Source organism: Ceratotherium simum, chromosome 9 (assembly GCF_057802395.1).
Source record: "Ceratotherium simum simum isolate JZ-2026a chromosome 9, ASM5780239v1, whole genome shotgun sequence".
NCBI lineage: Eukaryota > Metazoa > Chordata > Mammalia > Perissodactyla > Rhinocerotidae > Ceratotherium > Ceratotherium simum.
Window position 1 is genome coordinate 40,308,673 of NC_141908.1, and position 16,446 is coordinate 40,325,118.

Genomic DNA, 16,446 nt, shown 5'->3' on the forward strand with positions numbered 1-16,446 from the left:
GCATGGGGTTCGCTGGTTCGGATCCCGGGCGCGCACAAACGCACTGCTTGGCAAGCCATGCTGTGGCGGCGTCCCATATAAAGTGGAGGAAGATGGGCACAGATGTTAGCCCAGGGCCGTCTTCCTCAGCAAAAAAAAGAGGAGGATTGGCGGATGTTAGCACAGGGCTGATCTCCTCACAAAAAAAAAAAAAAAAAAGATGAAAATGGTAGAGCTTCTGACTACAAACTTTACAAATGTCTAATATTTCATAGGAAATAATATAATTTTTAAGTGACGAGCTTATTTATCTTCCAAATTTAAGAAAATAAAAAAATTTAGTCACGCACAAACTAGCTTGTTGATAAAATGAAATACACAAAATAAGAATTACATAAACCAGCACATGATGAATTTCTAAATGTATTCAAAGGAGGTAATAGCATAGTAGCGATATTAATCATAATCAACTGAAAGATTCTAATATTTCAGATGATATATTGAATCTCAATTTGAACCTAGAAGATATAGCAGAATTTTAAAATTTTTCATACTAGATAGAGCCAGATACTTTACAAAAAAATTCATAGCAATATAATATAAAAATATAATGATTGCAAGTTGTAAATATTTTAAAAGAAATTACCATGAAGCACTATTTCAATATAAATGAAAATAAATTTACTATACTATTATCCATGAAATAATTTTGCATCTGCTGATTTAATCACATGAAATGCAGAATAATTTAGAAGTGGATAAAATTTTAAAAAAATTCCTCATTTAAAATTCATAGTAGGGGCCAGCCAGGTGGCGCAAGCAGTTAAGTGCACGTGCTCCGCTGCGGTGGCCCAGGGTTCGCTGGTTCGGATCTTGGGCGCACACTGATGCACTGCTTATCAAGCCATGCTGTGGCGGCGTCCCATATAAAGTGGAGGAAGACAGGCATGGATGTTAGCCCAGGGCCAGTCTTCCTCAGCGAAAAAAAAGAGGAGGATTGGCAGACGTTAGCTCAGGGCCGATCTTCCTCACAAAAAATAAAAAAAATTCCTAGTAATTTCTTCCTTGTGTGTCTTCACTTATTGATTAAGTGATTTCAAAAAATTTGGCATTTTGCTTACCCCTTGGAATAAAGCCAATTACAGAAAATTTAAGTTATTATACCAAATCTACAATTTAAACAAGTTAGTCCTCTAAAACTAGGCATAGCTTCTGTTCATTTGGCAAAAAAGTATGCTTATATTACAAGGTTCTGTCTTGCAATGGTCTGTTTATCCATCTCCTAAGAACTATAAGTAACATAACATGTACTATGTTAGTGTATTCCTCAATGCCTGGCCTAGTGTACAGAACATACTAGATGCTCAAAGAACTTTGTAATATAAATGAATGAGTGAATAGTTTATACAGGCTAGGGAAGTTATTAAATTTTTTTCTATACTGTTTATACTTTCTATAAAGTATCAACATTATTGAAATCCAGGCAAGTAATTCTTTACACTTGTTAACCATCATTCCAGAGCAGAAGGTATTTGATTTTAATAATATTGTAATTACATTGTGGTTTAGAAATGCTGAAAAGCAATACTATAATAAACTATGATAAAACAATTAAAAAAAATTAAGATACCAGGAACTAACTATATTACTATTACCCATTTTGATTTTTATTCAGTAATCTTATGTTCCTGCAAATATCTATTGAATGCTCATCTTGCTAAGCAACCATGCTAGAAACGGACTGAAATAAATTCCTAAGAGTATTTTTAAAATAAGTGTTAAGACTTAGTTTAAGACTTTATTTTAACTTTCTAGTCACATTATCTCTCCCCACCATCCCCTCTCTCCCAGATAACTGAATTAAAGGAATAACATGACTCAAGAAATAGTCTTTGAAATATACATTTAACCATCTTTCCATTCTATATATATAGTTCAAACGAGATAGTTGTTTCCTTTTAAAGAAGCACTTGACAATTTATTACCCATTAAAGTGGGCAAGAGAAAATAATAATGATAGTTATCAACTATGTACTAATTATGTGTGCCAAGCACTGCATTCAGCACTGAACACAGCTTATTTCCTTTAATGTTCACAAGAACCCTAAGAGGCCGGTACTATTATTATCCTCATTTTTTCAGATGAGAAAACTGAGGCTGAGAGGTTGGATTACTTGTTCAAGGTCATACAGCTAAAACACGGAAAAGCCAGATTTAAATTCAGGTCTATTTGCCTCTAGATTTATGCTCTAATTTTTAAACTATTTTACATAACACTAAACTATGCATCCCTTACTAAAGTTTATTAAAGTAAAATTAATCACGGGAAACGCATTAAAGTTTAGACTTTCAAAATAGTATAACAAGACAAATTATAGCATGTTTGCCTGAATTAAGCTTTAATTAGTGTCTTACTGAACTCCTGAATTCTCATAATCTATAGAATTTGGGATAATTCTGGTCTTCCTACCATGTAAGTGGTGTAAATCTATAGTTGTTTTGATCAAATATGGAAAAATATAGAAATTTAAGAGCCAAGTTCATCTTCCTTATAAAGTACAAAGCAGTGAGAACTCAAAATAAAAGAATAGAGATATTCATTACAAGAAGTGGACTTTAGTTTTCCATTGTAAGTTAAATGTTTTTAAAGGGTCAAATAAAGCTGAGAAAAATTCATCAAGCTCTACATTTAAAATATGTACACTTTTCTGCCAGTTATACTTTAACAAAAAGCATGAGAAAAACTTGGCCTAATCATTCATTCTTCTGGCAGATGTCTATTTCTCTAGCTAAACACTTGAATATCTAATTAATTGCATTGCCACCTAGCACACACAGTATGTTTTATTTTTTTGCCCATGATAAATACTACTGAGCCAATTCTTGCACAAGAGTTTTAATATACCAGGCATTAGACTATTCTTTTTGTTCAATTTAATAAACAAATTACTGCCTGAACATTTTCAAGCTTTTCTCCTTTCCCTGAACACTGTTTGTAATAGATGTTTACCTGGAAAAGATGCTAGTTGGGGATGTGCGGCTAAGGCTGTGGGTGTACCAAGTGTCCCCAAACCACCAAATTCTGAATGCCCTGAGCTGGCTGAATGTAGACCAAAGACTGGGTGGCTGACCATTGGGAAGGCACTCGACACTGTGGACAGGTTAAACGGTTGATCCCCAGCTGCTCTGAATAAATGTCCTGGGAGGGAAAAAAACACACTTAAAGTTGTACTATAAAAACAGATGAGATTTATCTGATTTCAGCGTTCATAGTCAAAGTTAAAATTTATAATAATTTCTTATCAAATTTTTATATTACAGTTTGTCTTTTGCATTTTTGCTATTCAAAGCCTAGAGAATAAGATGTTTCTAGAAATATGAAAGCATTCTAAAAATAATTAAATGAATGGTATAGCCTTATTTACTTTGAATTTGAGAAATGATGTTTTTAAGCAAATAATTTTCACTATTATAAAAGTTTGACCTACAGAAGTTAGGTAAACTTTCTCTTAATACATGTACATTAATATAGTATCAAAATAAAAACGTCCTATTAAAACAAGGTTGAAGAACCAATTAAATAAGTCCAGAATGTGTCACCAAGTCATTACTCAAATTATCATGCACTCTAGGCAAAGAGTTCCCAGTTTCCACGTGCCAGAATTGAAGCTATGTTCTCTATCCAATACCTCTTAGGTGAGGAGAGTTGATACCAAAAACGGATTATATTCTAGCCTAACAAAGCAATGTATAAGACAACATAAAGATTTAATGAATAAATTTACTAAGATATTTCTAAATGCATCCAAGGGTGGTTATCAATATAAAAATCATTTTTTAACTCTGTGATAGATCACATTCAATCCAAATGTGTGACTTTTCAATCTCCACTTTTACTCTAAAGAAAACCTGGTACTAAATGTCATAACCCCAGGCTGGAGTGTTATACAATCAAAAACATGACTTATTTTTCATACTTTTTAGGGATTTGGCAGAAAATTTGCTAACACTTGGAAATCTTCCTTTTACTTCCAGGAAATAATTAAGTTTCCCTGGCTTGATACTATGAAAACAGAATATCAAACCCCACACTCCAAGCTATATTAAGAAGTTACTGTGTGAAAGGTATTGTGCTCTGTTAAAATAAGAATAAGGCTTCCTTATATATCAGACCTGACTGTGCATTGCAATTTAATTAGTTTTAACACAATATGTTTGAAGCAAATGAAAAAATACATTAAAAATAAGTATACTTTGTGTTATCAGTTATCAATGAAATCTCTCCTTTTTGCTTTTTTACTCCCTGAAAACCAAGAAGTCATCAGAAAGGTCAGAGTGTACCCTCAGAGACTAATATAAACCCTATATTCTTTACTGAAATAACACTATACTTTTCAATGAAGTAGTAAGATTTAAATAAATTGCATCGAGTATATCTTATATCAGCCCATATAGTAAAAAGTTCTGGTTGAGGGTCGAGGTCCCACTATAACAAAGCAATAACTAGATCTCACAGGGAAGACCCTCAACGTGTCTTTACAAGGGAGGCTCACAAAGAAACCGTGAGGGAGGAGGAGAAGTACACAACCATGGGTATCTTTTCTAAGTCAGTCAGTCTGTTTTTGTTCATCAAAGCCTAAACAGAAAATTTGTGAATTTGGTACTTTTGCGTTATCAAAGTTCTAGAATGCATTAGCACTGAAGCTGCATCAACACAAAATAGGGCATGCTACCAGAAGAAAGGTAACAACTATCACTATTTTTAAGACTAGTGATAGGCCACCAGAATGACTGTGTAATTTTTTTTTTGGCAAATTCTCAAAAACCCAGATAGTTATTCTAAAAAATGAGCCTGTAACGTTAAGAGTCAGTATTTATCTTTACATTTGATTGCATATAAAATCCCTGGCTCTCACCAATCAGACTTCCTGAATCAGATGTCCTTAATCAAATGTTTTATTTATAAACATACTACTAAATGTTTTATTTATAAACATACTACTAAATGTAGAAGTTACATTTCCTTCTACATCAGTTTTCTTGATGAGCAAGTTGAACTGAACATTCTAGTTTGGGGATTTTAGAATAATTTGTCATTTATATTTTACAAAATAATAATTCTTAAATTATATGTCAACTACATATATGTAGCAGTGATTTAATACAAAAAAATTTGTGAGGTAAAACTCAAAGCTATACAAAATATAAAAATTCAGAACAAATGGAAATTATAAAGGATCAGAAACTGATAGAAATACTTCTATAACAGCTAATGAATTGGTGGTAAGCAGCATTCTTAGATGCATAGTTAAAACACTAATTTTATTATTGTGAAGAAGTAAATAAGCTAAACCTTGGAGTCTCATGAACAGAAAACTTTAGCAATACCTAAATGAAGTTGTCATTCTTGCAGCAATAATTAAGAACCGATCACACACAATTTGATAACAAAAAAGGTCTTTTTTTAAATTCTTTAAAAACAGTGATATCTAGAAGGAACTGAGTAGAAAATGTCAACAAAATATGAGCTTTATTCACCATAGATTCAAATGGAAAAAAAAAAAGTATAGTCCTGTACACAGATTTACATCTATGCCTGGCAACATTACAAAGACCTACTTTACTCTATTTTCTTATTCTTTCTTATAAAATTCTTGGTGAAGATAATCAAAGCATAGAAGGCATACACGTGACAATGGAATCTACAGGGCCTCTTCTTTGTTGGTGAGAAAAGACTCACTTTTGTATTTAGTAAAGAAGACTAGGACCACGTTATAAAGATTACAGTGATACAATGCATTATCAAAAATACACATTAGAGAATTTCCCTGCTACATATGGATAAAGTTGTACCGCAGAAGGGAAATAATTTCATAATACATTTCATAATTTTTACTGTATTTTGCCTTTATAGCAAGAATATAGAAGTCAGTGATATAGAAAAGATTATATCTTCCTTATTAAAAGGCTCTGTAACACTATATATAACTTTAGTATTATCTACCACCTTTTAAAAAACACAGATACCAATTCCATGTAAAAATCTTCCAGAATTATTATGTTCTTTATTCAACAGTTGCAGCAATTCAGACATTTCATGAACATACCTTTTAAGTATCAAGTACTATGTTGAGTAATTGGCATATAAGGATAAACAAGGCATAATAATCCCTGACCTCGAGGAACTCATGATTGGAACATAATTTAAATAGTGTAAGACTATTTTTTACACCGCAATGTGTAAAACAAGTTAGTTAATATTTCAGTATTAGAAACTTGTACTGTCACATACAGGACACAGTAATAGATCCCAAATACCTAAAACAGTGTCTCGCACATAGTAGATATACGATAAATATCTGTTGAATGAATCAATTCACTACTCATTAAGAGCAGAAGAGGCACATTCATGTGACTGATTCTGAAGGTGTTCAATCAGAACAGGAAGTTGTCTTGAATCTTCATTTAAACTTGCAAATATGCTTCCTAGTTTCTTTTTGCCTTACTTCACCAACCCATGGTCCTGACTTTTTTTTTAATTACCACTTGGCCCTTTATTCCTCCTTGATTCCATTTAGGTACATGTTGGATTTGATCACACAAAATGTTACCACCTCCAAGATCTTAAACTCTTAAATTGCACTCTAATGCAATTTCCACATTTCCATTTCCTTATTTCTCAGCATGACCTCTGGTCTCTCCCAATCGTCTATGACTCCCCTTCCCTCTCAATCCTATCATCATCTCTCCTGTGTTAACCTTGGAAGAAAAGTCTTATACCTGTACATCTACTTCCTTCCCACTTCACAGAATCTTTAATATTTATGCCAAGCCCCAAGCCTCTCTTCCATTTTGTCTGTAAAGTTACTCAACTTTTCCTAATCACTAGATCCCATTAATTTTTGCTTCTCATTCTTAACCACCCCTTATAAATCTGGCATTGCTGATTGCCTCCTCCTTATTAAAACCCATGTTCACCCTTAAACTCCAAGTCATGGAATTATCTTGATCCTCTTCTTAAGTATATCTTTCAATAACACTACTGTCTACTCGGGCTGGCACAGTGGGGTAGCGGTTAAGTTGGCTCATTCTGCTTTGGCGGCCCAGGGTTCGCTGGTTTGGATCCTGGGCACGGACCTACGCACTGCTCATCAAGCCATGCTGAGGTGGTGTCCCACGTAGAGAACTAGAAATATATACAACCATGACATACAATTATCTACTGGGGCTTTGGGGAGAGAAAAGGAAGAAAGGAGGAAGATTGGTACCAGATGTTAGCTCAGGGCCAATCTTCCTCAAAAAAAAAGTTCTCATTACAAGAAAAAAATTAAAAAAAAATACTATTGTCTATTTTATTCGATTTTATTTTCTTTTCTAAATGTAAGCATTCCTAAAGATTTTGTCTAGCTATCTCTTTTTTTCTCTTTATGCTTTTTTCCTCAGTTATTTCATGTGCTTCTACTGTTTTAACTATCACTTCTATGCAAATGAATTCTGAACTAGGATTTTAGCTCCTTGAGAGCAAAAACTGAATCTCATTCATCTCAGTATCCCCAATCCCTGGCATAATCTGAAACACTATAGGTACTTAACAAATGTTTCCCACAATTATAATTTCGGTCACATTATTTCTTCTACTTCAGACCTCCCATGCTTATATAACATGCTGTTTTACTTCTTTTGCCTTTTATAATCCTATCTATCCTTTCCTAACCATCTCAAAAACATATCTCCCAGAGAGATACGTTTTGGGCCTCCTTTGAACATTCATGATTATTCACAATCTGTCTTTTATCATACCATTAGTAGGGTATAAGGTTATGAAGAAAGAGCCATTTCTTAATCATTTTTACTCTCTACAAAATATTGCATAAAGCAAACTCTTATCAGTTGCAGGGACAACACTTCCTAATACCTATGTGAACAACTCTAAAATGATAGTTTTCAATTCTTTGTTTCTCTCTTCTTTTAAGAGGCTATAACAACCAGGAGTCATTCTTTAAATGATTGAAAATATATCTCACTTTTTTTTCTGCTCCATTTATAAAAGGCATTCACAATGTTACTAAAAGCTCTTTGGGTAATTAGAAGCTGATTTAATAACATCTCTGTTGTGGCTTTAATCTTCTTATACAGCAGGGGGTGCTGTTTAGATTACACCCTGGGTTCCATTGCCAGGACAATGGCATTAGCCTTCTCCAACTGTCTTGAAATTTCAAGCTACGTTCACAAGGTGATTTTTGATCACAGACTAGTGATGGCTTAGGGAATGCTATAACTACTTTTAAAACAAAGCATATTCTCTATTAATAAAAAAGCAGGATGATATCTTCTTACATGAAACAAAATACAACACAAGTCAAACATGCTCTATTAACCTTACAAAATAAAATTATTTGGGTATTAGAATGCTTCACTTTTGGAGAAGTAACTTTTTTCTACATTAACATACCTAATGTCAGAACATGTTCCCAAATAAAAACCAAAGATTATGATTAAAAACTCCTAAATTTTGCTCAAAAAAAAGAACATTTGCAAACTGATAAATTATAAAATGAAAACACTTTTAGATCACAATTATTCTTTTTAACAGATATTAACATTCAAACATAGTTTCAATATTATGAATGCAACTTTAGTTTTTATTTTAACAGGTAACAATGTGCATATTTTGCATAATAAAAATTAATACACATCTGTAATGCCTAAATTCTCAACTTACATTATAATAAACGGAATACGTTTTAGCAGAGCTTTTCAAATTCTACTAGCCTATCTACTTATAAGTGATTAAAAGCAGTTACAGAAAATGCCAGTGTCTCAGTAACAAGGCATGGTAACTGTAAGTGTCTTTTTTAATATTAATGAACTTCATGGCACAACACAATAAGGGTTTTTCCCCCCACAAGAACAAAATAGTATAAATACTGTACTAATGCCTCAAACCTAAACTACCAGTGAACAAAATCTCCTATCAATCAGGAAAAGTCCAGATAGCAAATTAAAACAAAATAATTATAAGGAGTAAATCTTTTAAAAAATCAAAGGGACTGCTTACTGTGATAGAACTCCACATACGCTGCTCTTTGTGTGCTAAAAACATCTTTAATCCTTTATTGCTACACACAGTTGTTGCAACATGTCTTTAAACTCTTGTCTCTAGTTCTTTACATTTGTAAGCATAATTTTACAGCACTGCAAAATCAGCCTCTAATATACAACCTGCAAAGTATGGCTAATCATCAAAAATGGTAGCACATTCAACTAAAGGCCATATAAGTACTTTAACACTAGTAATAACTGAGTGTGATAATCAAAGTGAAACATCATCAAAATTACTGTAAATCAAGGAAATACTCAAATTACTAGCTCACATATTAAAATTCTTAAATATATTAATGTTTAAATATTCTGAAACTCAAAATGCACAAATTCTATTAACTTGAACTTTGATTAAAGAACAAATCCAACAGAAAAAATTCTATAGGTAATGGTGACAAAACATTTCCCCCCAAATAATCTTCCTCTCATTCCTGTATTCTTATTCCTGTATTCTCAAAGGTTAACTTCCAGCCAGTTAACCTTTACAAACATTTAAAAATATGCATGGTATGGAAAGAAAGTCTTTATTATTTTTAAGTACTTATTTGAAATTACTTTAGACTCACAAGAGTTGCAAAAATGGTAGAGTCCCAACCTCCTCATATGTCCCATACCTCATATGTTAACATCTCATGTGACAAAAAACAATTTTCAAAATCAAGAAATTAATCTCCATTAACTAAAATAAAGAATTCATTCAGATCTCATCTTGTTCCACTAATGCCATTTTTTTGTCCCAAGATCCAATCCAGGATCCCACATTACATTTAGTTGCTGTGCCTCCTTAATTTTCTCTAATTTATGACAATTCCTCTGTCTTATCTTTCATGACCTTGATACATTGAAGGGTACTGGTTAGGTATTTTGTAGATCTCACACATGTCTCTCAATGTGGGTTTCTCTGACGCTTTCTCATGATTAGAAGAGGGTATGCGTTATTGGGAAGGGTACCCAATGTGCCCTTCTCAGTGCAACATATCTGGGGTCCATGATGTTCCTATGTGGTACTGGCGATATTAACTTTGACCACTTGGTTAAGTTGGTATCTGCCAAGATTCTATGTAAAGTTACTATTTTCCTTTTAAATAGTCTTTTTATGAAAAACAAGTCATTAAAAGCCTAGGTAACCTTGGGAACAAAAGCTGCCACTATAACATTGAACATGGTGAATAAGCATTCGATTCAGTTTAGCAAATGATGTATCAATGCTCAGGCAAAAGACTTCTTAAAAGAAACGAGCAGTTCCTCTTTTGTAATAAGCATTTTTGTTAGATTAATGAAAGGATTTAAAGTTCATAGATTAAGATGCTAAAAATACACAATATTTTATATATACTTCTATATTCAAATATAGCTGTATTTTATTTCAATAATGAAGTAGAAAAAGATAACTATAAAAAACTCTAATTCTAAAATCCGGCTGCCATAACAAAGTGCTACAAACTAGGTAGCTTAGAACAACAGAAATTTATTGTCTCACAGTTCTGGAGGCTAGAAGTCTGAAATCAAGGTGTTGGCAGGGCCATGCTCCCTCTGAAGGCACTAAAGAAGGATCTGTTCCATGTTTCTCTCCTAGCTTTTGGTAACCTCAGTCATCCTTCCAATGTCTTCACATGGGCTTCTCTCTGTGCATGTCTCTGTGCCCAAATTTCCCCCTTTTATAAGGATACCAGTCATATTTGTTTAGATCCTACCCTAATAACCTCATTTTAACTTGATTACCTCTGTAAGGACCCTATCTCCAAATAGGTCACATTCCGAAGTACTAGGGGTTAGGACACTACCATATCTTTTTTGGGGGGAAGACACAATTTAATCCATAACACTGGGTTTATTTTTAAGAGTACTGAATTGATTTGAAGGCAGTACCTTTCTTTAGTAATTTACTGCTAAAATTCTAAATTAAAACTATAAAGTTCTACTCATAAAAGTTAGGTAAAATAATATTCCAAAAATATTTGGGGCCTTCTGATCAAACCCCTCATTAAATAAACCCACTTGGGGGGAAAGAAAGCTAGTGAGTTGAACATTTGAGGCCCTTTATTTATGATTTATAGGTATCTACAATACAGGCAACTCAACTAAAAAGGAAAATAACGTTATAATAGTTCATACTATAACATAAATACTCAAAGAAACTGAAATGAAACTTTGGCTTTATCCCCCAAACCCTCAAAAACAGGCCTGATCTCATTCTCTTGATGATTCTCTACAGACTGTAAACTTGAGCCCCGGTTATCTTTTAAATAAAAAGCTCTAATTAAATAATAACTTTGAACTTTGAGGGTTTTATGTATTCATTGCTTCTTCAGTAAGGTCAACTGATTTTTTAAGACTCCTTACCCTGTGGATTTTAATGCCCATTCCCGACTAAAATCTGCATAGTCATTTGGTATTATCAGAGCAAAGCATAGCACAGCCCAGAAAACTTATTAGAGTTCATTTATCATCTAATTTTCAAGTCCTGGTCCTGCAAGTTCATTTCTCCTTCCCTTCCTTTCTTCAACGATTGTTACTTGACCATATATTTTGTGCCAGACAGATATGGTCCCTGCCCTTTAAATATAGAAGAAGAGAAAAAAAAGTAAACACCACCAAATGTAAAATGATAAATTGTGAAGAGTACCATGGAGGAAATTATTAGGTGCAAAAACAGATAATAGTGGAGCAATTATCTAGACATTTGAGGGGAAAGCTTCTTTAACTAATGTCTCAGGACATTTAACCTGAGACAAAGCATGAGAAAGAATCAGCTTCATGAAGATCTTTCAGACAGAGGGAGAGCATATTTGAGATCCTGAGTTGGGAAAGAATGTTTTGTATCTGAAGAAGTGAAAGGTCAGGGAGGTTGCAAGATAATGGGCCAGAGTGAGAACAGTACCAGAAAAAGTTGAAGTAGGCAGAGACTAGATCATGGAGGGTGTATATCAGTTGGGTGAAAAGTACAAAACACCCAACTCAAAATGGCTAAGTGAAAAGCTGAATGTATTGACTCACATAATGCAAAAGCTTTTGGAAAAGGCTCACTTTAGATAAAGAAGATTGACTGAAAGTTTACCAGGACTTAATTTCTCTTTCCTCTCTTGGCTCTGCTTCCTCAGATGGGACTTCCTCCCAAGTTTGTGGGACAAAAGGGTATCCTTTCTCACCAGTTCCAATAAAAATCCCAGAATGGAATCTCTTTGTCTTTGATTTGTCTGACTTGCATCATGTGCCCATTCCTTAACCAATCACTATTGTCTGGGAAATAGGATGTTAGGATTCACTAGACTGGATCACATGTAACCCCTGGAGTCTTAGGCAAAAATTTTTTAAAAAGAAAGTGATTTGTTTTAGGGGGAACAACTTCAGGTAATGGTGTAGTAGTAGTAAAGTGGTTGCATGAATCATCCACATAAAGTAACTATAAAAACTGGATTTAAAACAACAACAACAAAGCTAAAGATACTAGAAAGCATCTAAAAGCAGAGAAAAGCCAGGGGAGAGTTTAATCTAGAAAAATGGTAACAAGAAGGGGTTAAGAAGTGTGACTTTGTGGTTTCTGGTCTGATAATGCTGCCTAAACCTCACAGCTATAAATACAGAAAACAGTGGAAGAAAAAACAGCAAGCTTATCAACTTAAGGTGCCAGAGGTCAGAATCCAGGACTGAGAAAACGTCAGGAAATTTAAAGGGGAAATCCTGGCAGTGAGCAAACCACAGGAAAAATGAGACCCAAATTCAGAGCTTAAATTATTCAAATGCCAAGCTACAAGAACCCTGTGCGTGAATGGGGAAGGACTCCAGAGGCACCGCAAAATAGCTAGCAGAGAATGTAGAGAAATCTACTCTTGAAAGACAGAGCTACACATAGCAGATCTCTTGAGTTTGATCTATGTCTTAATTGAGTGCATTCCTTCACCATGATTGGCTTAGACAGCAGAAAGCCTGAAGTTTCAGAGTACAGAATCCAAAGCTGGCAGGGCAGCTGGAAATTAGAGGGTAATGTTAGAAGGAAGGAAACCGCAGAGAGAATAGCGACTGATCTCTGCCCTAAGCACTTGGCTGACCCAACAATTTTCACAGGCACAGAGGAGACCCACAGGGGGCCAGTCTAAAAAAGCAACAGCAGGAAGTCAAAAAACAGAGCACAGATTATCATCAGTATGTTTTTGACCACAATGAAACTAAAATAGACATCAATAAAAAATCTCAATATTAAATTACTGACTTCTAAATAACTCATTGGTCAAAGAATTCACAAAGGAAAACGGAAAATATTTTTTACTAGAATGATAATGAAATGAAAATATATCAAAATTTGTGGGATACCGCTATAGCACTACTTAAAAGGGAAATTTATAGCATTAAATGCATATATGAGAAAAGGAGAAAGGTCTTAAATAAATGGTCTAAGCTTTCCCTTTAAGAAATCAGGCAAAAAGAAGAGGAAATTACACTCAAGGAAAAACAGAAGGAAAAAAGGACAGAAATCAATGAAAAAGAAAACAGAAATCTGAGAAAAATCAATGAAACCAAAAGCTAGTTTTTTTTTATTTTTTTTAAACAACTCTTATAATTTTATTTATTTATTTATTTTTTACCCCAAAGCCCCAGCAGATAGCTGCATGCCATAGCTGCACATCCTTCCAGCCACTGCATGTGGGACGCGGCCTCAGCATGGCCGGAGAAATGGTGCGTCGGTGCGCGCCCGGGATCCGAACCCGGGCCCCGAACCCGGGCCGCCAGCAGCGGAGCACGCGCACCTAACCACCAAGCCACGGGGCCAGCCCTAAAAGATAGTTTTTTTAAAAAAAAATGAATAAAATTGATAAACCTCTAGTCACAAAGAAAAAAGAGAAAAGGCACAAATTATTAAATATCAACAATGAAAGAGAAGACATCACTACAAATCCCATAGACATTCAAAGGATAAGGTACTATTTGGAACAATGTTGTGCCCATAAATTCAATGACTTAGAAGAAATGGACAAATTCGTCAAAAGACATCAACTTCCAAAGCTCACTCAAGAAGAAAAAGATAACCTGAATAGTTTTATATCTATACTTAAAAAGTTGAATTCATGGTTTAATATCTTCCAATGACAATTAAAAGAAAAACAAACCTTCCAAGCCCAGATGACTTCACTGAAGGATTCTATCAAACACTTAGGGAATAACAGCAATTCGATACAAACTCTTCCCAAAAAACAAGTTTTCAAGAAGGAGGGAGTGGTCAACTGTGCCAATTCCGCTGAAAGGTTGAGTGAGATGAGGATAGGAAAGTGACATTGGTCGGTTTGAGATATACATGAAAGACAAGGGAAAGGATACGCAGCCAAATACTTTCAGAAGTTTGGCTGTTAAAGCAAGGCAGAAAATAGGGCAATAGCCAGAAGAGTATTTACAGTGAAAGATGGGTGTTGGGTATGTATTGCTTTTTTAGGATAGGAGATACTAAGAGCATGTTTTATACTGATGGATATGATCCAGTAAATAGATAAAAATTAATGATACTGTATAGAAGGAATGAAGTCCTTGAAAAGTCTTTTTTAATCTTTAAAGAGGAAACAAGAGATATTTGCTATTGTCTGTGACAGTTAAGAGCCCTATCATTTTGAGTTAAGCATTTATTCTATTTGGTTTAATTTATATTGTTACATAGAACAGTATACCAAAGGATTGTAGTAAGTATATATGAGCTATTAGATGCACTGATGAAATACTATTTTTTTCCAAAGAAAAGAACTGTTGAAATTGGAATAAAGCTCATATATACGTATCAGAAGTTTACTATGATACACAGGTGGAGAGATACGGCAGGGGGGCTATTACCAGATGAGCTCAAATGAGTAGATAATTGGCTCATTTAACATTTGTTCCAACCTCCTTTTAGCATACCTTTCTGTGATGCAGAAGCTGGGCAGCTAAAAACTACATTTACTAGTCTCTCTTGCAGCCAGAATTCTAGATATAATTTAGATTCTGCCAATCAGATATATTTGGAAAGACTTAAAAGCTGAGATAAGCTAGCAGATTGGCAGCACATGAGGTATCCTTTTTGCTGGTGCAGATCTAGCAGGCAGCACAGAATAGCCCCGAAGCCAGTTATGTCAGTGGCTCTTGATCACTGGATTGCAGCTGAAGTGATATGATCCATGGAGCCATCAGTTGGAACAGTGGTGTCCTGATTGAACCAGACGCAGTTTCCTTAAAGAGGCCAATTCAACAGAAATGCTCTGAAATCATTCATGGGGGCTATGGGCCAGCTCCTCAATAATTTTATAAGTACCTAATTCCCTGTATTAAATCTCTTTCTGCTTAAAACAGCCTTAGTGCAGCCAGCCCCGTGGCCTAGTGGTTAAGTTTGGCGCACTCCGCTTTGGCGGCCTGGGTTCAGTTGCCGGGTGCAGACCTACACCAGTCAGCAGCGGCCATGCTGTGGTGGCGACCCACACACAAAATAGAGGAAGACTGGCATAGATGTTAGCTTTGGGTGAATCTTCCTCAAGCAAAAAGAGGAAGATTGGCAACAGATGTTAACTCAGGGCAAATCTTCCTCAGCAAAAAAAAAAAAAGCAACAAAAAACTCAGCTTTAGTGGTTTAAGTTATCTCTAGCTGAACTGACTGATACATCAACCAACAACCCCCAATTGGTGATAGTTCCAAAACCAGAAATCCAGTTTAGTCTGTCACAACTGGCCTGATATCTGATAACGATGTACTTTTCAAAATAATACTAAATGACAGGTAACTGATATCTTAAAAAATATATGTATTACCTTGGAGGTAAAAGAGGACTTCCTAAACAAGACAAAAAGCATAACCATAAATAAAAATATTGATAAATCTGACTACACTAAAATTGAAAGTTCTATTCATTAAAAGACAATGTAGAAAAAAAAAGACACACCATAGACTGGGAAAAGACATCTCCCACAAATGGTAACTGAAAAAAGGATCAGCAACCAAAATATGGAAAGAACTCATACATCTATATGAAACAGATACAGAACCCAATAGTTATATGCGCCAAAGCCCTAAGTAATCACTTCAAAAAAGAGGAAATCCAAAAAGCTAAAAATTTATAAAAGGCACCTCAATAAAACACTACTTCATATTCATCATTAACAAAAATCAAAAAGTCTGACAATGACAAGTGTTATCATGGATGATAAGCATCAGGAATTCTACTACATAGCTGGTGGGAAAATAAATTGGTACTACTGGTAAAGTCGAAGACGTCTTCAGAAATGTGTGCTTATTTGCATTAGGATTCATGTATAATGATGGTCATAACATTGTTTGTAACTGGCAGACATCCACCAACAACAATGTGGATATATACATGAACATATATTCCATTCGAATGCAACATGCCAAAA

General features: G+C 34.5%; 1 protein-coding gene across 14 annotated transcripts in view; it reads right to left on the reverse strand.

Annotated features, from left to right (window-relative positions):
* The window catches only part of BAZ2B (bromodomain adjacent to zinc finger domain 2B), a 384,776-nt gene that overhangs the window by 113,507 nt on the left and 254,823 nt on the right, over window positions 1–16,446 (reverse strand). For 12 of the 14 annotated variants that reach the window (XM_014785922.2, XM_087435272.1, XM_087435264.1 and 9 more), the window contains one exon: window positions 2,990–3,178. The exons of the other annotated variants lie outside the window; for them this stretch is intronic. In XM_014785922.2, the coding sequence (XP_014641408.1) occupies window positions 2,990–3,178 (189 nt within the window). The remainder of the gene's footprint in view (window positions 1–2,989; window positions 3,179–16,446) is intronic. 14 annotated transcript variants of the gene reach the window in all.